We start from the raw sequence: 24,000 nt of genomic DNA on the forward strand, positions 1-24,000 counted from the left end.
GTCCCAGACGCGCGGGGAGGCACCGGCACCGCGTCGGTGGGTGAGAGCTGCGGGGCGCCGGCGGGGGGGGCTCCTCGGGAGGCTGAGGGCATCTGTACGGAACCTCGAAGGATGCTGGTGTTGCGACAGAGGCCGCAGCGGAGGTGCGGGAGGTTTTTATCCGGGGGCGAACACATTCACGTCAGGGAACAGCCAGGAACCCCCCCGGGAGGTGAAGGGCTGGCGGGAGCAGGTGGAAAAGTAAGAGGGGCAGGACAACGCGTACGCCATCCTGTAGGGTTTGCGTTTTGGAGGTGTCGCTGTATGGGCTGGTTGTATTTTGGTTAACTCTTTTTGTCTGTGCAGAGATTACCTTTTATTTGCTCATAAATACGAATTGAGGTTTTGGGTCACAGCCCAGTTGAGTTTTGCTTCAGACAGAGTTTAATTTCCCCCTTTAAAAAGTGTTTTAAATAAGTTGGGCCATATGGAAACTGAGTTGTTCATCAACCGAAGAAACTTGAAGGAATTTGAAAAATAAGGTTACGTATTCCTTGAGCGGTTTCTTGAGTATTGAACTAGAGTCAGAGTACAGCACCAGTACTCAAAACTCCTGATTCAGTCATTTCCTTTGTTGGGATCAAGGCTTAATCCGTCTCTACCTGTGTTTTCACAGCTGTAAAACGGGAGCTACACCTATTAATGAGGGGCATTACATATTCCTTTTGGAAAGACCTTAATTAAAAAAAAAAAGCAGAGGAAGATCGTTTGTAAGGGTGGTAAACAACGCAAAATGTACCTGAGGGAACATTCAATGTTGAACAAAGAGACACCTCTGAGAAAGATATGGTGTCTAAAGGAGCATGCATATTAGAAACTTCTTCTCTTGTTGTATTAATTTCTTGTGCAGCTGATCGCTTACACGCTGCTGCTCTGAATTCTGCAGAGTGGATGACATAAGCACCACATGTAGCAGTGCAGGAAAAGCTGGACAAAACTTGCCAAAATGGGATGGTGCTGTTACTGAATGGCAGGCCAAGCCTACTTTATGCCCCAGGTCTAGAGAGAAACTTGTATGAGATACAACACGTGCGATATGGTAGTGAACAACTACCTCAGTAAAATTTTCCTCCGATTAGAGTCTGGATACTGTTTAGAGGAATTAAAGGGCTTCCCTGAGATGACAGGTCCTGCATCCCTACCTACTGCTCAATTCTCAAGACAGTCAATAACTGCAGTGAAGCAGTGGTGTTTCTGTTAACAGCACAGAGCCAGGAATGGGGAAAAAATATAGGCCAAACAGTGAGTTATGTAATGGTATTCCCTAAGGGGTAGTATAAAGATGAGATGATTTCCTTCTGTCAAGACAAAGAGCAGCCATACAGTTGCTCTACTATGTTCACTCTAGCCCGGAGTTCCTTAGGAGCAATCCAGGCAGGGAGTTGGGACCCTGTAATATCAGATCCACTGATATCACTTTATTCCCTTCCACAGCTAGTTCCTTCACAAATATTCCTTTGCAATATCCTCCTAAAGAACCTGAGAAGTGGAATAGAGCTGTTATGGCCAGAAAGGGAAACCAGACTCAGTCAATGGGGAGGGAAGAGTTACGACTTTAATGTGTCTTTTTCTCAGGGGTTTGAGGAGTGATGATGTGGATCTGTAGTGCACCAGGACAAAACGGAGGTTCTGTGCATAGAAAGTTATACAAGATAAAGCAAAGGAGTGAGAACTGTCTCAGAAGTTTTGTTAATTATGCCATTTGGCTGAAATAAATAGAAAGGTTAGATTGGAATTGAAGGAGATATTTTATGTAAAATAGTGGGTTTAATATTAGTTAAATATACACACTCGATCTTAGCCAAAAGGCTGAGAAAAAAGGAACAGAGAGAGTTGAATTATCCAGATTGTTATTGGCCAGAACTGGATTTTGGAAGGTGATTGGCTGGTGATAATCCAAAATTATACAGACAGCAAGTCTTGCAAAGGACATCAACTGGCCTTTGATGACTGCAGGTGCTCACGGTCCTGGGTTTAATTCTGATCATAAGATGGCGCCTCCAAAGTAGAAAAGGGACATACATATTCATGAAATACCAGTTTTTATCCACTTTTTTCAACTTTTCCATTTTTGTTGCCAGTTTATTCTCCCTGAGCACAGATTGCTTTAAACCAGTATGTCTTCAGAGACAGAATGCCTGAAAACCATAATTTTTATTCAACTCAACTTTTTAGGGAAAAAAAACTTGGTTTTCAGCCAATCAATGCATTTAATCATTAGCAATTTAGAGGACCAGAACACCAAGACGATCTTGTCTTCTTTGTCACTAATACAGAAAATACTGTAAGTATAGTTAGCAAACTGATTTATGTGTAACTGATTTAGATTTGAATTTAGCTGTTTCAAATGAAATAATAAAATTTGTTTCATGAGGAACTTAAAATGCAATTATTATTGGAAAAGGAACTGTGTCGGTGATATTTTGTTATTCATAAGATATGTTCTTTCCATGAGTTCATTCCTGATCTGCTTGATGGAGTAGCAAAAACCCACTTTCATTATTTTTTTAACTCTTGCTACTCCAGGCTGAGTTAAGTGAATGCAGTAGTCCTTGCAAATTGGTCTGGCCCTTGTATTATGAATTAAGATCCACAGCAGAGTTTGTATCTTGAGGTGTCAATCTCAGCTGCGCAGTAAAATATCCATAATAACTTTCACTGGATTATAGTCATATAGTATGACTTTAAGATTTCAGACTGACTTGTCAGGATTATTAGTGATTAAAAAAAACATTCACTTGTTGACTTAGCAAACTGAATTGGGGCTGTAAGCTTTTATTCTTGTTTTTCTTTCCTTTCTCTCTAACCAAATTGTTCCGACTACAAATTCTGAGAATGCTGGCATGCTCAAGCTGGGATGTCCAAGACTTGTGTTAAGCATCAATAGGTTCCTATAATTTCAAGTAAGGCCAGTAAAATCTGTTGGTCCTCAAGAGCTCAGAGAGCCAAGGGCTGCATGTTTCAGTATGGGTAACTAATAATAGGGGCATCTGAATTTAACAGACACTTCAGACATTTTGGCCTCATGTCCTCCTGACATATCTCATCTGCAAAATGGTGGTAATACAGTAATGTTTACATGGTACTGGGGAGATGATAAGAAATCAATATCAATCTTTCTCCGTTACGTAGGAAGAGTTATATTTATGATTAGGGAATGAACCTTGTTCCTTTTAGCTGAATACTTTTCTCACTTATTTCATATGGTAGGAAGAGCAATAACAAAGCACTCATCATTTTGTTTAAAAAAGCTGGCTTACAGAATGTGCGCTCACGACAAGAGTTTTCTCTAACCATTGTAGAAACATTTTTAAACTTGTAATTTTAAGCAATGCATAAATATAAGTAGCTAATATTCTGTGCACCTATGAAGGCGCAAAAGCTTACCTGATTACATGTATTTGCAGATCTCTCTCTGCTTCACATTCTTGCAGACCAGAACAACAACATAACTTTCTTCTTTCAGGATAGTTAATGTTCTGGCCCAGAATTATAGCACCAGATGTGTTGCCACAGAAACAATTTAAAGGGAGAAGGAGTTGCGAGCAAATTGTCTTTCTAGTGGAAAATGTTTTAGAGCCTCTCATTGGTTTCTATGTGTGTTACATGTGTGCACAGCAGAGAATAAGGGAGAATTTTGCTTTTTTGTTTCGTACATCTGTTAGCATTTTAAAATTCTCTATATAGGGTTGAAAATTGAAAAATATCTATTATGGGCATGAGTTACGTACCTCAGAGACATTTTTTATTAAATCCTGACTCATTTTTAGAAACTTTTTCCTTGAAAAGTGTGCAGTGTGCTAGCTGATTTACTTAGCTCCACTTGCAACTTGCTTTGGAAAATATTTCCAGTAACAGTTGTTTCTGTGAAAGTAGGGAAACATTTGACTATATAAAATTATCCCAGATTTTGACACTGAGAATTAGTAGCACATTCTTACTTACTACAGTTGACATGCTGATGAAAAGAGGGAATGTATATAGGAAATATTTTGATTTAATCTTGCCTAGGAAGCGTTAAAGCAGCCAAAGCCCTTGATTTTAGCTAGCTTAGCTAGCTTTTCTTTTTCTCAGAATAGTTGCCACAGGATACTCTATTCAACATATACTTTTCTCAACTATTACAAAATTTTTTTGTCTGAACAAAATGCAACACAAATTACCTTAATATCCCCTTTTCACTTTTTTGACCACAGAAAGGCATCTTTATTCTACACTTTTGCATACTGTTTGGGATAGAATAACAAAAAAAAAAACATTCAGGAAGGCCACAGCTACAGCAGAACAGGTTGAAGCATGTAATAATTGTGTCAGATACTCCAGGTGTGGATACATCTAATATTTGCAAAAAAGAGATTTTTTCTTCTACAATTTATACTGATTTTTGACCAAATAAATTTAAACTAACAGAAATGCTCATGGAATTGTGTCTGCACTGGGATTTCAATTTTATCATAGACATATCATAAAATACAGCATCTGTAACTAATACTGGTAGACCTTTCTTGTATAAACTTGACTGAAAAATCTGGGAAAATTTAAAAAATGCCAAGATCCATGCATAAAGAGACTTGTTTCCACAGTTCTTTGTCATTCATGCATTTGGAAGGTCTTTCTCACTGCAAATTTTGAAATACTGCTGGGTGGGTAGCTGAAGGAAACAGAATTGCATTTATCTTATCAAAAGCCAGGGTGAAGTTTATGTCTCTTTGGAGTGATGGAAAAATTTTAGCATATGCATCTGTATGCATAACACTACCCTGTGATTTTGGAGGATAATGGACATAAAATGTTATGCCGAGAAGCCTTCTTTTATTTTTTGTTTGTTTAGTATTTTCCCTCTGTGAAATTTGTTTTTTTTAAATCTTTTTTTCATATAGTCATACTTTTAAGTGCCCCTCAGTTTGGAAGTATATAATTTATTCCCTTTGTTACTCATTTTTTTATTCAAATCTGGGATCTTCACTTTTCCATTGATAAAAATTATTTATAACAGAAGTATCAGAATTTATCCAGGTATATAAGATATAGGAACAGTTACTTATGCTTATTAAAATAGTTTGACCTTATTTTGAGTGTTCTACAAGAGTAATCTTTTGAAATCTATCAGTTTTGGCATTAGATTGCATACAATGTCACACATTTGAGTTTTGGCAGGTTCACAGGCATGTACATCACCAAACAAGATCTGCCATAAAGATAAGAAATTCATTTCTCTCTTGCATACCTTATTCAGGCAGAACTCCAATTCTGGGTGTGGAAGGAATGCAGAGCTGGGCCTAGAGCTTTTGTATGCACAGGTTAGAAATGAACTTTCAGTGTAAAATCTGGATCTGAATCTGCATCCATATTTCGCTAGGAGACCACAGGTATTTGAATCCAGCTTTCTGGTTTGGGTGCTCTTTGGGGCTGAATCAGTCCTTACATTTGCAAGCTGATCCAAACATCCCCTTAATTAGTTCACATCCCTTTTGTTTGATCCCATGAGAAGATAGGTTAGTCTTTCTTTAGGCAGTAGAGCTTTCCCAGACAGACATTGTAAACTAGAAATATAGGTGCTTACAATTTTCTTAAAAACGTCCTTTGGCCCTGAAATTTCTTGTGCTTGGTTTCAATCCAGTATTGAATAAGACTGGAAAGTCTGTATAATGACAGTTCAGCTGCATTTGAGTTATTCAAGTGCATTTTAAAAATATGTACTTTCCACTTACGTTTTTTCCATAATTCTCTGCACTTACATAACCTCTGTTTTATTATTTAAATTGTCATTCTCCAGTACTAGGACTCAACAGATAAATAGGGCGGCAATTCAAAGACCTCAGTGTGCTTTAAAATATTAATGTTTACTGCTTTAGCGTTAGCGTGAATAGGTTTGTAGTTCTACTAGTACAGGCAAAATACAATGTAAATAACCTTCAGTTTACCTATGCACTGAATTTCTGCCATTTTTACATTATGTAATTGAAATTTTACAAAAAGGGTTTAGAAGGTTTCTCCAGATTATAAGGAAGGATTTTGTTTGATGAGATCTCTAAAGTTAAAATAGTAGGCCAGGGTTTTCAAAAAGATTTGACACAGATATTCCAAATGCATATGCAGCTGTTTGAGCAATTATTACAATCGAGTGTACATATTGGGTAACTGTGTGAAAATGTGGCTAATGCTTGATCTATAGAGAAAGTTCACAGACTTTTCTAAAGTTTTGAAGATAACTGATTTGTAGCAAGTTAGTTACCTGTTTTTTACAATGGAAGACAAAACGAAAGAGCAGTTAAAATGAATGGATCATGTCTAAAAATGCATTAGTTTAAGTCCAGCAGTAACATCACAGCTTCAGCATCACTATATGTTTGTTGTATAGATATATATAACTGCACAGTACTGTGTGCCTTTTTTCATGCTTTTAGTACAACAGTATATGCCCAGACTTTATGAAAATCTGCCACTAGGCTTTTGTTATTCATTGTCTGAAATGGAAGCCCACACAGTGATCTTGAAGGTAATGCCACCTTTGAAGAGAGTCCTGCATGTAGAAAGCTGACGGGAAACACTACTTTAATTAACCACAACTCCCACTGAAACAATAGAACTATCCTTTGTGTAACTCTGCTGAAGTCATTGGATCTTGTTCCTAATTCCACTGAGGCTGAGCTGAGTTGTGCCCCTCCCTTTTTCTGAAGTGTTCACATGCCAATGTGTTGTGCAACCAATATAATTTGTTAACAAATAAAGAAGAATTTAAATAACCTTAGAAAATCAGCGCAGGCATCCCAACTGCACGCAAACAAACATCAGAAGTGCAAAACAAGTAAGTAGCAGTGCAAAGTATCTCAAAATTGCTTGAGCTTGGGTTCTTCAAGAACAAAACCACAAGTCTAAGGAGTACGTGCTCTGCAGCAGAAGGCTTTGGATGAGAATATATACTGCATCTTCTGGTAAGATCTCCAGTCCAGACACAATTTCTGCATCTGCCCAGCCTAGCTTGTTTTCTCCACAGCTGTAGTAATACATGATGACTATTTCCCCCCTATGTGTATGAATTTGACTGTTTTTAGTTTCATTTAAAGCAATAAGCAAGTATACTTTGACCCATAATTGTCAGATTATCTTTACTATACAGTAAAAGTGTAGCTTATTGTAAAATATCTCTCTTGAGTGAGCCACATCATATGGAGCAAACCACCATTTTTCTATTGTAACATTGAATACACTGCCATTGCTGCTGTAACTGTGTCAGGATCTGGATTTAATTCTGGATCTGAATTACTATATTGTTGGAATCACTTGTCAACATGTATATCTTGTATCTGAATGGCCATTTCTGAATTTTGAAGATCACCCATGAGTGATTTTCTGCCAGTAAGTTCTCTGGGCTAGGCATTCTCAACGACAATTCTGTACAGGAACACAATCGTGAGTTCATAAGATCAATGATCCATGCACTGGTGGGTGGAGGGTCATGTTGCAAGTTTGGGAGAACTGCCAGGGGACATAGAACATCACAGTCACATACTGTTCTATCTACTGCCTCTCCAGCCAGGCATGGTTCCTCATTAATGGGAAGGCGTATCACTGTTCTGCTTATAGCACCTTTCAGCATTCTGGACACTGCTACCATCATCTCAGGCTCATCTGGCAAGATACATGATGATTATGTCTTTCACAAATCGTGCCTGTCTGATGCCAAAAAAGCAGATCAGTACACACATAGTACCCTTGATATCACTGGAGTCATCCCAATACTGTGATATTTAACTGTTTTGCCTATGTGTTGTCCTGAAATTTAAAGCTCTTTGCTGGTGATCTTATCCATTACCAGGACTCCTTAAATTATTGAGCAAGCAACAGCTATGTGAATATGGACTATGCATTTGGCCACCCATTTTTGTGTTGGATCTCTCTGCAGCTCTACCACATTCTGAAGGTGACACTTCGTCCTCGTTCTGTTAGGACAATAGCAGCTGATGAACTAAGGATCAGTATGTACAGTGAACTGATTGATACCTTGAGTCTTTCGCGCATTGGTCTTGGGTAAGAGCTCTTCACACTCTTGAGCCAGTGTGCGTGTTAGCATTACAATTGACTCTTTCCATGTTGAAAGGGAACTAAGAGAACTTTCTTACAAGGGGCTCAGTTTTGTCAAGTGGCAAAATCCTATTCTGTGGGAGTGGTCTCAGTTATAATTGGCTTATAGGTAAGTAATAGAATCGGGGTAACATAGACTAAGTCAATTTGCATCACCAAAATAAGTCTTGTTCTATGAGGCATGAAGGACTTATCCACAGATTTTTTTATAAACTGAGAATTGTGGTTGTTCTACAATTGCCATGTAGCCATACTAATATTTGTTGTGTGCTTAAATGTAGTACTGCTATAATTTTGTCTCAGTTGAGTTTTTTTTTTAAATGGTGTAGGCATATCACATTAAAAGCTTCTGCAGCTATATTGATATGGCAGTGTTGTATGCTAATACAATTTATTCTTTTCCCTGATGCTCTATAGCAGTATATCTGTACTAGCAAAGTCCTTTTAGTATCTAAAGAGACACAAGTTAATAAGCCCCTCTCTACAGCTGTTAAGTCCCTGTCCATATTACAGATTCTTGCCCTTAGCTAAATTGGGTAAGGACTGTGAAAAATTGATTCTTTTACCAACATGGCTGAATTAGCAAAAGATGCAAGTATAGAAGCAGTTATAGCGCACACTAAACTTGTGCATGTGTTAGTACTAATTGGTTTAGGTCTGAGGGATAGTTTTAACTATGCTAATAGAAAGCACAAGTTTGCCAAGTTGCTCCATTCATTCTAGGAGAACTTTTGTAGTAAATAATACCAATAATCTGATGGAAGCGAAGTGCTGGTAGTATAGATACACAGACGGTGTTCACATTGAAGGATTTTTTTACAATATCCGCAGACTACTAGTACCTTTGAAAACTATACTAGACATATTAAAACAACAAAGCTTTCTTGTATCGCAGTATAGATCCACGTTACAAAGTTTCTGGCATAGCTGGGAGCGCTAAAAGGGGCATTAAAAAATGAAACCCTTAAAGAGTTAGCTCTGCTGGCAAAATACTCATATAAGAATACTCCTTTTGCCAGGATTGCCTGTGTCTTTTGGGGAGAAAGGTAGAAACAAACTGGCAGAAGACCTCAGTTATCTTTTCTGTTGGAGTTTTGTTGTACGTACACATAGATGCTGATTAAACCAGTCCAAGGTCTAAGAAAAACTCCTTGTGATGCTGAAAAATATGAAACACTAAGCAGATGTGACTGCTAGTTACAGTAAAAGCTTTGAGTCCTCAGGGAACAAACAATTGGGTTCACAGTCTTTGAAGAAGTTTGAGGCAGAAAGCTAATTGATTTTTTTGTGCACAAAACTGAAGTACATATTCATGAGTGACTCTTGCCGTGTTTGTTGATGATATTCATAACATTTCAAGGGACCTTAAAATTACATTAGCTTTTGGCCTAGATGCTGAAGTGGTTTGATCTCCACAGATCCGGCTGAGCAACTTCTGCTTAGCACTTCCACTTATGTCTGCCTTTTTTTTTTAGCAGTGAGTAGCTCTCTTGTGCTTGGGCTGGGTGATGTAGAAGAGCCTGACATTTCCAGGAATTTATTATCTCTGGCAGAAGTCTTGTTAATGTCAGTTATTGATAAGTGGGAAAGTAAACATGTGGCTGATTAGACAGTGCACTTTCAATGGCTTACCACTAGTCTGATTTCTTTTCACAGCACACAGTGGTCCTCTAAAGAATAATTCTTCTACCACTAATTAATTTTTTAAATTATTTTTACTGTATGATTTTGGTTATAACTTATCTACTTCTTCCTCCTTTCTAATGTAGATATTTTTTTTCTTGTTTACAGATTTCAGTCACATTAGACATATCATTTTCTAGTCTTGCTAGAAATACTTCTGATTTAAGAAATAAGTGTGGCAACTGTATTAACCTTTAATGAATATGAAAAGGGAGTTTTCACATGCCCAAACAGATTCTTTCTATTTGCTGACTGTGAAATATTTGAATTAAATAGGAGTAACAAAAACACAGGGCTGAAGAAAGGAAGTTTATAAAGGTCAAGGTAGATCTGCAATCAGTTATTCTCAATGAAGGCATTACTACTCTCCTTTAGAGTTGTGTTGTCAGAACTGTTTATGTGAACTCTCCCTACCCAGCTTCCAGGAAAATACCTGCTTCAGAAAAAACGCTTGAAACAGTAGTCTTTGCTAAGCTGTCTTTTTTAGGCTGAAATAGGTTCAAGGGGCACTCCATGGAGTATTGATCATTGTAGATTTTGTAGTCTTTCCTGCGCAAGCTATGTCCAGAAGTCAGTACACAAGTTTGACTTTTCTGATTTTATAATTTTCAAAAGGGTATTGCTGTAATTCTGTTTAGGCTTGAAATAATCCAAAGCTGTCTTCTAGGTAGAAGCCACACTGACAAAACTTGAAAATCTGGTTTAAAAGTAAATGTAGTCCAGTTTAGACTGCATTTTGCTTAACTGCTCGCTTCACCATATGTATCCTAATATACATAAGTCTTTCAGCTGTTTCCAAAGCCATGTCCTTTTGAATGTTTAATATTTAAGAACCAATTAGTTCCATTTTGTTTTGTTTGGATAGTTTGCAATTAAGCATTCTTTCAAGTGGGTTTTATTTAGCTAATTCCGTCACAAAAATAAGCTCTAAGGGAATGAAGAGAAGTTCAAGCTAGCCAATGTTTATTTTTATTATTAATAATTTATATTATCATAGTCCCTAGGGGGACTAGGGCCCCACTAAACCCAGTTTCCTCTGCATGTAATGACTGTGTCTCACAAAGCCTTATACAGCAGAAGCTTCTTTTTTGCTGCTGTGGCTTAGTGCAAGGGACCTGCTCTATACTGCAAGGGAGAGTACTGATGAAGAGCATATAAAGACAAATCAAGAATAATTTTTAAAAGAAGTTTATGCTAGGAAACAGAGGGAAAACCTGATGTGTCTTTTCTATAGAAAGTTATCACTAATGCATTTTTCCAGTGTGAGTGCCAAATCGTGACTACAGAGGTGTTCATCCTCTCTCTGAAGTTACGGCAATGCTCCCAGTGACTTTGATGGGAACAAGATTGGGCAGAGGAACGATGGTCCTAAAAAACTTATCTATTTCCGAACTAGCAGCAGAAGACACTTTATATTTTAAGAACACACTGATGGGCAAAGTTAGTTTAAAAAATTTCCATGTTTAGTCAGATTTCTATCAAAAGTTATGGTTTTCACAGCATCTGATCCTAAATAATTGGTCTACTTTATGTTTTACAGAAGTCTTGAAAGAAGTGATTTAGAGTCTTTTCACACCTGCTAAATGCAAAGGAGACACAGAGCCAAATCCTGGACTTCTGTAAATAGATTTATTTGAATAGAGTTCATGCAGTTTATATAAACTGAGGATCTGGCCTGCTCCTTACGGGATATTTGTGTGAGTTAAGTGGATAGAACTGACATTGGGATGAGTAGGGCTGCGAAGTGGAAGTGCCTTGAAGCTAGCCTAGTAGTGCAAATTTTCACCATCAGTGGAATTACCATCCTTCTCCCCTCCCCTTATGTGGAAGCACCAGTCTTTTTTGTACTTTTTCCATAATTCCAAATTCAAAATCTAGACAGAAGTTTTCCTGACCTATCTGTTCCATATTCCCGTCCTCATTAGTTAAGTTTAAAGGGGGTAAAACATCTGTTTCCAAGTACAGCTGTGTGGTTAGTATGTAGGCCTTTTTTTTTCTTCCATACAAAGATCACTAAATCTGGCCATTTAAGACACAGATTTTATAGGAGCTAGAGTTGGGCTGTGCAAAGTTCACCTCATTAAAAACAAACCCAAACCAAATAAAAGCAGAGTATAACAGCATAAAAAAATGTGGACCATGAATGTCAGAGCATATGTATTAGGAATTGGTAAGAAATAGAGGGGAAAGTACAGATATATCCACGTATATTCAAAGGTTCTTGTTTTTTTCCACAAGTAAAGTTTACATGCTTGTGGAGTGTCTACAGAAAGGGAACATAGGTACCAAACACAGTGTTAGGATTGCTATGACAGCTACCCTAATTTGTTAGAAAAAATAATGAGTTCAAGCCTGTGTTAGAAGAAACTGAGTAAATTCAGCCTAGATAAAATGTTCAAATACACCAAATAATTTTTTGAGGCTTTGGCTGTTAGCTGGCCAATGAGAGACATTCTAGATTGTCTTGATTTTGATGTCTCTTTCTAAAAAATACACCCTTTTTCATTATCTTGAGATAGGTACTGAGATTCACTAATGAGTAGTGCAAACACTGACTTTGAAAAAACTAAGTCTGTGTCTAGTCAGCATTAAAGAAAATATTTTGCTTTAAAACATAAACCTTTTCTCTGTCCTATTTCCCTTTTATATGATATTTTGTACGCTTCTCCTCTTTTTCCAGTGTTCTTTGGGATACGGATCCTAATTCAGCAGCTTCGTTATTTCTGTGGCACAAGATTGTCTTGGTAATATTTATGGGAATAAAACATGGTTGCCATAGGAAGTTGACTTAATTGTTTAATTCTTAATAAAGGGACAATTTTCTTGATTAGACAGCTAAATGACAGGTAGTTTCTCCCGCTTCAGAAGCATGCCCCTGGACATATATCGGTATATTGTGATTCACAGACTTCAGTTTTTGAAGGTATCAAATACCCACATATTGTTGAATATCAAATTTCACTAGTACTGGAAGTTTGTCATCTGTTTTGGTTAATGTGTTCTTCTCAGTGTAATAATCAAAACACTTATCTATCCATCATGGTGGTTTCTATTGAAGCTTAGGCTGGGACTTTCCACAACATTAAGACTGAGATAAAGGACCTTCCTTATTACATAATTGACCTGGAAATGGGCTTTTAGGAGGCTCCCGCATTAGCTGATGGATGGAGACAGTATCACACCTGATAAGTCTACCCGTAACATACATTCAGGCACAGATTGGGGAAAACAAGGAGAATGAGATGTGTATTAGAGAAGAATGTTCCTTGGGGTTCCTAATTAAAAAGGAGGAACCTCTCAGGGACAGAACTGGTACCATTCAGTGCTTTGCTGCTAGGCAAATTTTCCTTTGTCAGAAATGGAAGAGCCTGTTCATCACTTGTAAATTGCTCTCCCTCAGCGCCATCTGCTTCTTCTCTTGTTAGGAATTTGTTTTTAAGTATTCATTATAATGTAGCTAACTGCAGACTCAAATTCTGCCAAAGCTGAAAAAGCTGCAAGTCAGGCTAGCGTGTGGAGCCTGCCACATTCCTGCATCTCTGGTTCAGGCTTGCAAGTTTGTCATCAAGTTTGAAATTGAAACCAGAGGAGCTAGCAGCAAGCCCTGTGCTCATAAATCAGCTGATAATGGGTGAATTGTTCTGTGCCTTCCCCTGAGGAGGAAAGCAAAACTCAATGCAAAAGTACTCGCAGCAACCAGAAGGCTATGATGTAGGCAAGCATGGAGAAACCACGTGTGGCTATATATGAATATGCCACATACTGGCAAAGGAAGTAAACAAGGATTTTGGTTATATGCAATCACTGATTCTTTTCTTATTACAACATTACCAAAAAGTTACAGTGGGATTTACAGCCAACCTTGATTCCAAGTAACAAATTTTCATGAAAGAAATAGGCACAATACATCAGTGTGTGACCCGTGACAAGGTCTCCTTTGTGCTTCATTTGTCTGATATCTGCTGCCACTAGAGGGAGGTACAAAATTGACCACAAAATTATGTCTTGAAAAATAGTTTCCAGGTCATTAACTAAGTGCAGGCCAACATTTGCTGCCGAGATTCTACTGGAAATCTGGAATAAATGACTGATTAATTTCCTCTGGATGTCCACCAGTGTCACTGAGAATAGAACTTGGATCTGTACGCTTAGATGAAAACTAATTGGAAATACAGTAACATTTTGAATCGCAGGCTTGAAAAACAGGTCATCTTGGACTTGAAAGTTGAGTCCTGTGTTCAAAGAACTACACTAGAAATGGTTACATCAGAGACACTACCTCCAGCACAGGAGAAGCTATCTGAGGGGATTGCTTATGATATTTAAATTTATTGCTGCATAGGAAACCTGGGCTCCAGAACTTCATTTCCAGAAGCTGGCATAAAGTTATAGAAGGGCCTAATGACTAAAGCAATAACTTGGATCAAAGCCGTTTATCTGATTTTCTTTTTATGGCTTGAATATGGCTAGGAGGAAAGTATGTCAGATATGCAGTATTTAAATATATATTTAAGAGTTGAATCTGCCTAGATGAAATTTGCAAAAGTACCAAAACGAGTTACACACTGAAGCCCCATCTTTCTAAATAATGTAAGCTATGAATGTAATTCTTATTAAAAATCAATTGAACTAGCTCCTAAGAGCCTAAATTACTTTTGAGAATGGGATTAGATTCCTGAATCATTTGAGATTTTCAAAATACGACCTGACAGATGTAAGTTGGTGCAAAGTAAAAGGCCCATCTAATAATCTGAGTTAAACAGGTTTAGGCCAAGAAGTTCTGTGGAACACATGTGCAGCTATGTAGAGAAGCAAAATCTTCCACTTGCAGCTATGTAATTGCTCACATCGCTCAGTCTTAAAACAGCAGAAATGTCTGGTGAATATGAGTGGAAGAATGATTGTTCATGGCTCTGTACAGCTATATCCATTGGACCTTACAGCACTGTAGCTAACCGTATCTCTTTGGTAGAAGGTGGTTTCCTGCATGGATTGCATTTTCTTGCAAAGAAAGACGACTGAACACGTTCAGCTGTCTACGTTGTTTAATTCCCATTATAGGAACCAGCATGGAGAAAGAGATGAGTAGGGGTGAGATGGGAGGGCAGGCAAAGTGCAAGGGAGAAGCAAAATTTACGTCTTAGTGCTTCAGAGATGAATGATAAAAATACTAAGGGGAAGATTTTCAAAAGCTTGTCACAGGCAGCCATTTGTCTCCAGTACCTCCATTTTCACAAATCTGTTTTACCATATAAAAACAAAACGTCAAACATATTTTCCTTATCTGTAACTGCACTGGCCCTTCCCCTGTCTGTGTGGTGGACTAGTTACAGGTTATATGTGTTGGTGTGAGACACCAGTTCTAGATAAATGATATCCACAAGTCAGAATTCCTATGTTAAAGTGAATTACATATAACCTTTTCAGATTCTGTTGTGAATCCTTGTGCTGTGAATCCTTTCCACAGAAAGGATTTATCTGAAGAAAGGATCCCTATTTGAGTGCAATGCTGTGTTAAAATAGCTATATTGAGATGTAGCATCAAGGGCACTTTCTGTCTCCCTAATTCAAATGACTTTTTATCTCTAGAAAAATAACCAGAGAATTTTTTCTTAGTTTTGCCAATAACTGTATAAATAGAATGTTTGTCTAACAATTGAACAAAAATGCTTAAAATTGAAGGGGGTTTAATCATAAATTTGGAATGTTTATCTAGCAAAGTAGACATTGCTTCTGAGGTCAATGGTTTTTCTAAAGAATGCTCAAGAGCAAAGATTAAATATAGTGTGTATTTTCCCAGTGGATTCAACACTATACTGTACACAAGACAGTCACTTCATTCTTTGTTCAGTCAGCCTTCATTATATCTACCTTTAGAGTAATTAGGGCTGAGTCATGATGTTATTGCGGCTCAGGAGTTTCATTCATTTTAGTGGTCTGTATTCTTTAGATGTCCAACGCTGGAAAGTAAGTGCCAAGGTCCAGAAATTTCCAGCCTGTTCCATGGTACATTGAAATCACAAAAAGCTTCAGTGGGTCAGGCCCAGATCAGCCCCTAAGGCTTTCAAAATGTTTGATGGTATTGTAGTACATTGTGGCAATCCGATTTTTTTTTCTTCTTTATCAGTGTCATGAAAGACTCAAATGCCATTGTCTGCCACAAGTGTTTTGAAATGGATACCACCCATCAAAAGCATTCAGAAGTGTTAGTTAATTCCATTGTTCCCAAGTTTTGAAATAAATGAGAGGAAGAAAAATAATTGTGATTACATCAATGTGATGGTAGACAAATGTAGCCCAGTTTGCAAAATCAGTCTTAAATTTGACTCATGCTAGAAGTTTTCGGGTGTAATTATGTTAGGGTTGTCTTTTCACCTATTAAGTGTTTGCAATGTATATTTCTATCAGCTAAAACCCTAATACAGATGCAATTATAGCAGCAAAACAGTTATTGTGGTGGAGTTCATAAGAAATTCAAGGAAGTGGAATGAGTAACTTAGCACCATTGACTGAGTTTTTTTGAAACAGCAGATTAGTTGGAATCACAGATCATTTCTAGAGTAAGTCCACAGAATGTCTCTAAAGTCCCTAAACATCCATCTGCTTAATCACTGCTGATTTTGGTTATGTACAATTAAAATTGAGTTTCAGTAGAAATGGTATAGAACCAATACACATTAATGGCAAATTTGTTTGGCTGTCATGGAGCTAAAGTTAATTTTATAAAACCATGCTCTAGAAAGACATAGATTCCAGGTGGCAACCCTACAATAAAATCTATGTACTATGCTATGCAGAAATCCACTTACTAAGAGGATTCTCTGTATAGGCATAAATATAAGCCACGTATTTTAGGGTCAAGGCTGCAGTCCCTCCAATAAAATGTTGAGCATATCTGATACTGAGAAAAGAATTATGTTGTGATAATACAGAATGAAATCAACTCTTTTTAGATTCCACAGCTAGAAGATAGAATGGCTCTATTGTCCTTCCAAGTAAAGCTAGTGTAATATTTACAAATAAAATTATGTATAAAAATAACAATAGTCTAAAAATGTAAGGAGAAAGTTAGCATCAGGTGGTGTAAGACAAATTGTCATGATCACATAATGTATCCAGAATCACAAACATGATCCTAAGGCATTGAAGCGACTGACATTTGATAGTTTGTGTTCAGTCACTGTGTTTATTTTCTGTAGTGACTAATAATTTATTTGATTTCAAACTGGCTTTTATTTTGTTAGGCAGCCACTGCTTGCTGAAGCCAGTGAACAGCGGGTACTGACATACTAGTGAGATACATAGCCACTTGTTGGCTAGGCTATCAACTCGACGTGTGTGTCTCCAATTAGCTGAAGGAAACAGAAGTCTGGTACCGTTTTTTGCAGACACACAACTAAGAGCGAGTGTGTGTCTCTTAACCAACTGGTCATTCGCAATTGGAACATTATAAATTTTAAGGAAACATGAATACCTTACTCTAGCAACGGTTCACCAAATTCAAGTGAACCTCTTGGAGATACTGAAAGAAAAACATGGCTACTAATTTAAAGTACAAAGCACAAGCAGAAATATTTTGCAAGAAGTCAGTGAGTCATATTTTCCTCATAAAATTGTTGAAACCGTTGTGCCCAGAAACAATTAAATATGTGACTAGGGCTGGAAAAGTTTAGCCATAAACACAAACAGACACCAGTTTTTTGTTTGTAGAGGATGAAGGTCATTTGGCTTGAGGAATATCCTAATACTAACAGAGACAAAGCAGAACATGCAGTTTGAGCATACTCACTGCTCAAATGTTTGGTCCTACATGCCTGGATACTTGGTAACACTGAAGGTTAAATGCTAATAGTCTGTTATGGCAAATCATTGAAACAGGGACAAACAAACATACCCCTTTAATTTGAAATAAATACTCTTTTGATTTATATTAAAAATACATTTCTGAGACCTGAAGTCTCAATCTTACAAAACTGCATGTATTAAAATGTTTGAGTGAATTAGTACCTGGCAGTTTGGAGGTCTATTTACGACTCTCAAACTTTGTAAGACTTTTTCGAGACTCCTTGTTTTTTGTAGTAGTTCAGTGTTTCTATTGCCCCTGGCAATAGACTCCTTCAGTTTGGCCTGATATTTTTGTGCTCTACATATGCCAGCCCCTAGCTAGCTACCGTATTCATGTTCTGTGCTTTTGGGGAAGATTAAAAGAGAGGAAGTTCCTCTGCTCCCAAGGGTATAATCCCTGTATTTATGAGATTTGGAGACGCTGGCCTACGCAGCAGAGGTTACAGGTTGGAAGACAGATTTGAACTCAGCTTTGTCGGGGGGTCCTTATCTGATTTATTTCTAGCCTAAAGGGAGAGTTGAATTTGAGATGTGTCCAGATGCTTTTTCTCAGGGGCAGTTGTAACGTAGCTCAGCAGTTTTATACAGACACTCTGGCGAGCAAAACCCTCTGTTTAAACAACTGCGATTATAAATCTTTCCTACAAATAAAATGTTGTCTTGACATCCTACTTATGGTCTTCTACTCAGAAGTGTGAAATGAGCTGTAAGATTTCTAGGTTGCTACAAAAAATCTATGCAGGTGTGTACCAAGTGTGATTTGACTTTGTTGACAATATTTCAAAGTAAGAAAGATAACCCCTTTAATGGTGCTTTCCTAACATTATTTAAATTCTCTTCATTCTTATAAGAGGGAACTGTGAAAATGTGCTTGTGAATTGCTTTTGAATGTAGCTACACATTACAGCAGAACATGACACAGTCAGTGGCCTTGAGGACTAAGCTTTGTGCAGCTAAAAAAAAAAAATGACCCATGAGAATTTTTAAATGCTTATGGCTATGCACAAGTGAGGTCCAGTTCATCTCTCATTTCTACTAATTTGCAACAGTGTATCTTCTTGAAGTCCAGAATTATATTTCATTTATAAAAATACATGTGGCAACAGAATCAAGTCTAGGCAATTTAAGCAATTTATTTCTTTCACCAACTGAGTTTTGGGGTCTGTACATTTCCATCTTAATTCTTCACATCTAGAGTTCAGTACCACAGATTTTTACTTTGGGAGTCTTTTCATCATCTTCTACTTTCTGTTCCCTGTCAAAGATCTGCCTGGTTTTGTTTGTTTCATATCTATATCCTTCAAAGGCTTTCAGTCTCATGCTATGCAGGCTTTAGGAGTCCTATAAAATTACACAGCTTTTCCTGCACTTTCTTCCTCCCTTTTACTCATGAACTAACTTTTTTAGGTTAGAGAGCTGAAGAATAGATCCTGGGAATCTGGCTTATCCTTGATGAGGGATGTGGTCAATGACCATGAGGCTATTCCTTTTATTTCTTCTTTTAATAGCTTGTTATGCAATTACGTTTTTCAGTAAGTTGCGTGGTTTTTTCAGTCTAATGATCCTTTTGATGGGGTGACTGTTCACAGGCTTATAAGCATCTGAAAACTAGAGGAAAGAATGGAAAATATTTTGAAACTTCAGCTGTGATATGATGCAAGTACAATCTCTGATTAAGGGTGTTAAGGACACCCTTTCAAAACAAGAGAACATGAGTGCTGTACAGTTTGATTAAAATGTGATTAAGATGCACCTGAATTTTTCCATATAACGGATTTCTTTTGGTACTACTGAAGCTATAGAGTCATGTGGACTTTGATGCACTGAGATACAAAATACCTAGCCATGCCCAACACCTCTTTTGACAAACAAGTTAGCTTGCAAAGCAGGTAGCTGTTTGGCTCAAATTTATCATTTTCACATCTTGTTCCAGAATATTTTGCCTCTTACACAGATGTATTCATGCACTTGGCACAACCTGTAGAACAGGCAAAGAAATGGGAGTCTTAGACCTCAGCCCAGGGAGCTGACTGAGCGGCTTCTAATGAAATAGTCAGGTCTTACTGCAGGATCTCTGCTTGTGGAAATCCATGACAACTTTTGTTGCTGCTGTGGCAGATAATGATACCTAAAGCATAGTCACTTACAGTAATTCCCTGTACTTGTAGACTAGCCCAGAATTAGCAAAACACTCTCAAATTGCACTCTTCTCGGGAAGCATATTTAAGCATTTAGTTCTTCATATGTGGTCTGGGAGAGCATTGAGTTAAGTTGCTCTCCAAGTTAGTGGAAGAGCCAGGAAAGAGTCTTATCTTCACATTTCTGGGCTTCTAGTCTGACTAACTATAGCCATGCTGATGGGATAATTTCAGGCATAGGGGTTGAGTGCAGATGTTTCTTTCCAGTATCTACTCCGATAGATTAAGAGCTCACTGTTCTTCAGAGCACATTCTATAATGTAGGACAAACTTTTGCAGGGAGCATGTACAGCTCTTTATTGGAGTTTGTACTCTCTACAAATAGATACTCCAGCTTTTTGTTTTTCTGAGTTTTACTCAGTTGTGGTGTTTACATTACATGAGCTTGAGGGGGGAAGGAAGGGAATTTTTCTGTATATTAACTGTCTGGGTGATTTTCTACAGCTGCTTTGAAGGATATGTCTGTTACTTATATTGTAACTTGGATTCTATAGACATATGGCAGAGAACACAATTCTCCAGAAAGCAAAAGAGTTTGACTGATGGAAAACAGAAGAGAGCAATCCAAGAGAAATCCTGCCAGAGGAGGAGCAAGAACCTGAAATTTACTGTTGAAATCGGACTTCTGCCTTGGGCTTAAGCATCACACTCAGCCAATTCTACCATTGACTTCAGTGTGGCTCTGCACAGATGCAAGGAACTGCTTTTTGGACCTGACTAAGTCTGGAGCTTAAGTGTTGTTCTGGCATCCATACTGATTTGGAAATATACAGGTTGGCCTGAGCTCCTTAAGCAGTGGGACAATTACAGGGTTTTTAAAAAATCAGAAATGTAGAGAGCCTGTGAATTGAGGCTATTCTGGCTTTTACATAGTGAGTTTGTAAAATCAATCAGAAATTGAAGAGGGCATGAGAGATTTCATTTTAGACTGTTCAGTCCCTTATTAATTGTATTGTGGATGGCAATAGAGGAAACATGTATAGCAGACAAGTCTTTTTTTTCTGTTTAATCTACTGTCTGTTGTTCTGACTTTCCACTTCCATTCAGCTCAGCACTTGCAGCAGCACAAACCTGAACTGCCAAGAAGCTTTTGACTCATCTGTTTTTCTGTTTATTTCAGAAGCCGTTAGACTTACTGACTGGCAATCATGTCGGTCAAACTCACATTTGTCTCTCCTGGTGATGGGGGTGGCATCAGCAGGAGTTGTTCCTTCACTGGATTCAGCACTGTGCAAAGCAGAAAATTAGCGTAAGTAACACAAAAAGTAAAGCACCTGATCGTTTGGGCAACAATGGGTTGGGTACTGTGAATGTATTTTTTTAACCTAAGGCATTTACGTGTAGAAGTTGTTCCTTAAATTTTTACCTTGCAAATACTGAGTGTGGTCATGGTTCACTGATAAATATCTATACTTCACACCATACTATCTTACTACTATACACACTGTACTTCAGAGATGCCTGGATTTCAGAGGTTATGTATCAGACTGTTAATGGTGTCCATTTCTTCTAGAAAAATGAAGGGCTGCGACCCTTCCTGCTAGCAGCCTAGTAGTAACTGATGTTTTCTGACTAAAACCTTCTGAATAGTTATGGTAATTAAAAACCTCATAGACCTTTAAAAAGATGGGGGTGTTAATGGTGAGTCCTGGCAAAATGTGTGGCTGAACCCAACTCAAGTTCTCCTGGAGTTATTTTAAGCAGAGCAGCGTTACATGAGAAGAAGGGCTGCTTTCTGGCAATGCCACAAATGAGAGGAAGGGAGGAATACAAACAGGCCAAGAAGGCCGCTGCAAATTCGCTGCAATCCGTAACAGGCCTATAGTATAGCCAAGGTTGCAGTCCAGTCTTCCAGTCTTCAGCTGAGCTCCATAATTGCTAAACCATCCTGCACTGTTTTTCCCTTTTTGCTTATCATAAATTGTTGTGTAGCATTGCTCTATGTAGATAACTGTGCAGCTTTTCCACTAGAAGTGCTCTTGTTCTTTTTCTGAATTTAGTGATCCCTGTATAGCCTGTTGAATGTTTTTAGAAGATATGATATATGAATGGAAAATTAATATAATCTCTGACTGCCAATGCATGCTAGAATAATAAAAAAGTGAATCATTTAGCAGTATCTTATGGAAGTATTGGAAAGTAAGCCTCTAAAAAAAGTATTGTACTCAAAAAAATCCTATTGTGTATCAGTAAAATACCTGACTCATGTCATAAAATATCTTTTCAAATAACCAAATGACTGAATTAACCTTTTAGTGAAACACAGCGTGGTAAAGTATGAACAAAAATGAAATTCCAGCATGACTGTGATGTAATCCAGAAGTCTTCACGTTTGAAAAATTCGTTTGTTATGGAAGCAGGAAAATAATATTAAGCCTAGCAAAGATCGGACATCTAAAATCACACCAATCAATAACATCTTGAGAAAAACACTGCCAATAAATTATATAAACAGACTTGAGCTCAAGTACATAGTGGGAGTTCTAGCAGGGAAAGTATCTACCAGGAAAAGTGTTGAACAGCTGTTTCTCCAAAAAAGGCACAGTCCAGCAGGGTAAGAATGCTCCAAACAGAAGAGTTCATATATCCCTTAAGATTATTCTATTACTTTTAGCTGCAAAGGTTTTCTAACCAAATGCCTCCCTTTATGCATTTTTTATGATATTGCTTTTCACTATTTAAGTGTTTAGACAGACAGTTTTGTTCAGGAATCACTGCAATAAGGAAAATTTGTACTAGATACTCGGTCACAGCCCAGTGAACACCCGAGAGCCTTCTCCAGCATAGTGAAGAAATTTTTTAATCACCCTTTCTTAACTTATCTCTCCCTCAGGCACTGTTGCAAAACACAGCAGGAGATCACAGGGGCCCTATGCAAGGTCTATCCAAAGGATGACACACAAATCAGGTCCACATGGAGATTCTTAAGCAGATGCTAAATATACTTTTGCATTTCTTTAGCAACTTCCTTTTGAGGCTCTCAGTCAGACACACTATTTCATTTTTCCTCACAATGGTCTCCACAGGAAGTAAATATTATTACTGTTATCTATAAAGTGGGAAATCTGATACTTAAATTATTAAGTTCACAAGGGAAAGCTGCAACATAGCATCTAGCTTTTAGCTACTGTCCCTAAGGCCCATGTCAGCCACTTTTCTATGAAATGTATGAAAATGGGATTCTTAACATCAGTTCACTGAGTACTTATGGGCTACATCAGTCAGTAGGAGACACTGAGGAAAACGGTGAGTTTTAAATCTCAGCCTATCTGTATGCAGTGCTTAGATGCTATACTTTCAACTGAAGGGAAATGATTTCCTGAATTTAGGGTTTGCAGTACAAAACTCTGAAAGTAAATATCAAAGTCCTTCCCTTTCCAAAAATAAACAAAACCCAGGAGTAATTTGGGCTTTTTGATTTCAAAAGATAGATTTATCTTATATCTTCCATATGGTATCTTGCTAATTGGAGTACTCATCTAAAGCATGAAACTGGATGCTATTTCCTTCTTTGCATGAAAGAATTTTAAGTGATGTTCCTTCTTGGAGACTCTTTCAACTGCTATTATTGGCTAGACTGTCCCTTCCAGTGTTATTGCTGTTGAAACCCTCTCATTTTGCATGGAATACTCAAAGATTCATTATCTTATGAAAGAAAATAATATTAATGTAAGTTTCTAATTTAACAGTTGTCTTCCTTGTTATAGGTAACCGGAGCTCCAAATGTTTTTTTTAATTAATACTTTACATTAAACCATCATAAAAAAACTAAGATAATCTTTGGGGTGAAGAAATTAAATATCCAGTAATGTTTGGCAACACCTAATTTTGTCAGATTTTTTGCAGATTATATGTTACAAAATTGGGTTAAGTGGAAGTTTAGCACCAGGATAATTAAAGTAGTTACTTGAAAGTTTCTGTAATAGGACTGGAGACAGCTTTCAGGTGTGCTGGGCCTAGGATTTAATCACCAAGCTCAATTATCTCCTTAGGCCTTCAGTCACATGCCTAGAACTTAAAACAGCCAGTGGCTAAATCTTAAACCTGTTGGAGTTCATCATTTCTCTAGGTGAGCAGAATTTAGGAGAGAGAGAGAGCGAGAGTGCTCTCTGAGAGCAGCCAGTTGGCTTGGCTTGGCTTGGCTTGGTGG

The 24,000-nt window shown here is 37.7% G+C and overlaps 1 protein-coding gene across 4 annotated transcripts in view; it reads left to right on the plus strand.

Annotated features, from left to right (window-relative positions):
• Positions 1-24,000, plus strand: part of FAM65C (family with sequence similarity 65, member C) — a 53,476-nt gene that overhangs the window by 289 nt on the left and 29,187 nt on the right. Inside the window, exons 1-3 of one of the 4 annotated variants that reach the window (XM_010569647.1) lie at positions 1-36; positions 20,345-20,623; positions 20,971-21,099. In XM_010569647.1, coding sequence (XP_010567949.1) covers positions 20,999-21,099 — 101 coding nt within the window. In that variant the 5' untranslated portion in view covers positions 1-36; positions 20,345-20,623; positions 20,971-20,998. The remainder of the gene's footprint in view (positions 37-20,344; positions 20,624-20,970; positions 21,100-24,000) is intronic. The other 3 variants (XM_010569646.1, XM_010569649.1, XM_010569648.1) reach the window with 3 other exon arrangements.

Source organism: Haliaeetus leucocephalus, unplaced genomic scaffold (assembly GCF_000737465.1).
Source record: "Haliaeetus leucocephalus isolate CR32 unplaced genomic scaffold, Haliaeetus_leucocephalus-4.0 Scaffold273, whole genome shotgun sequence".
Lineage (NCBI taxonomy): Eukaryota > Metazoa > Chordata > Aves > Accipitriformes > Accipitridae > Haliaeetus > Haliaeetus leucocephalus.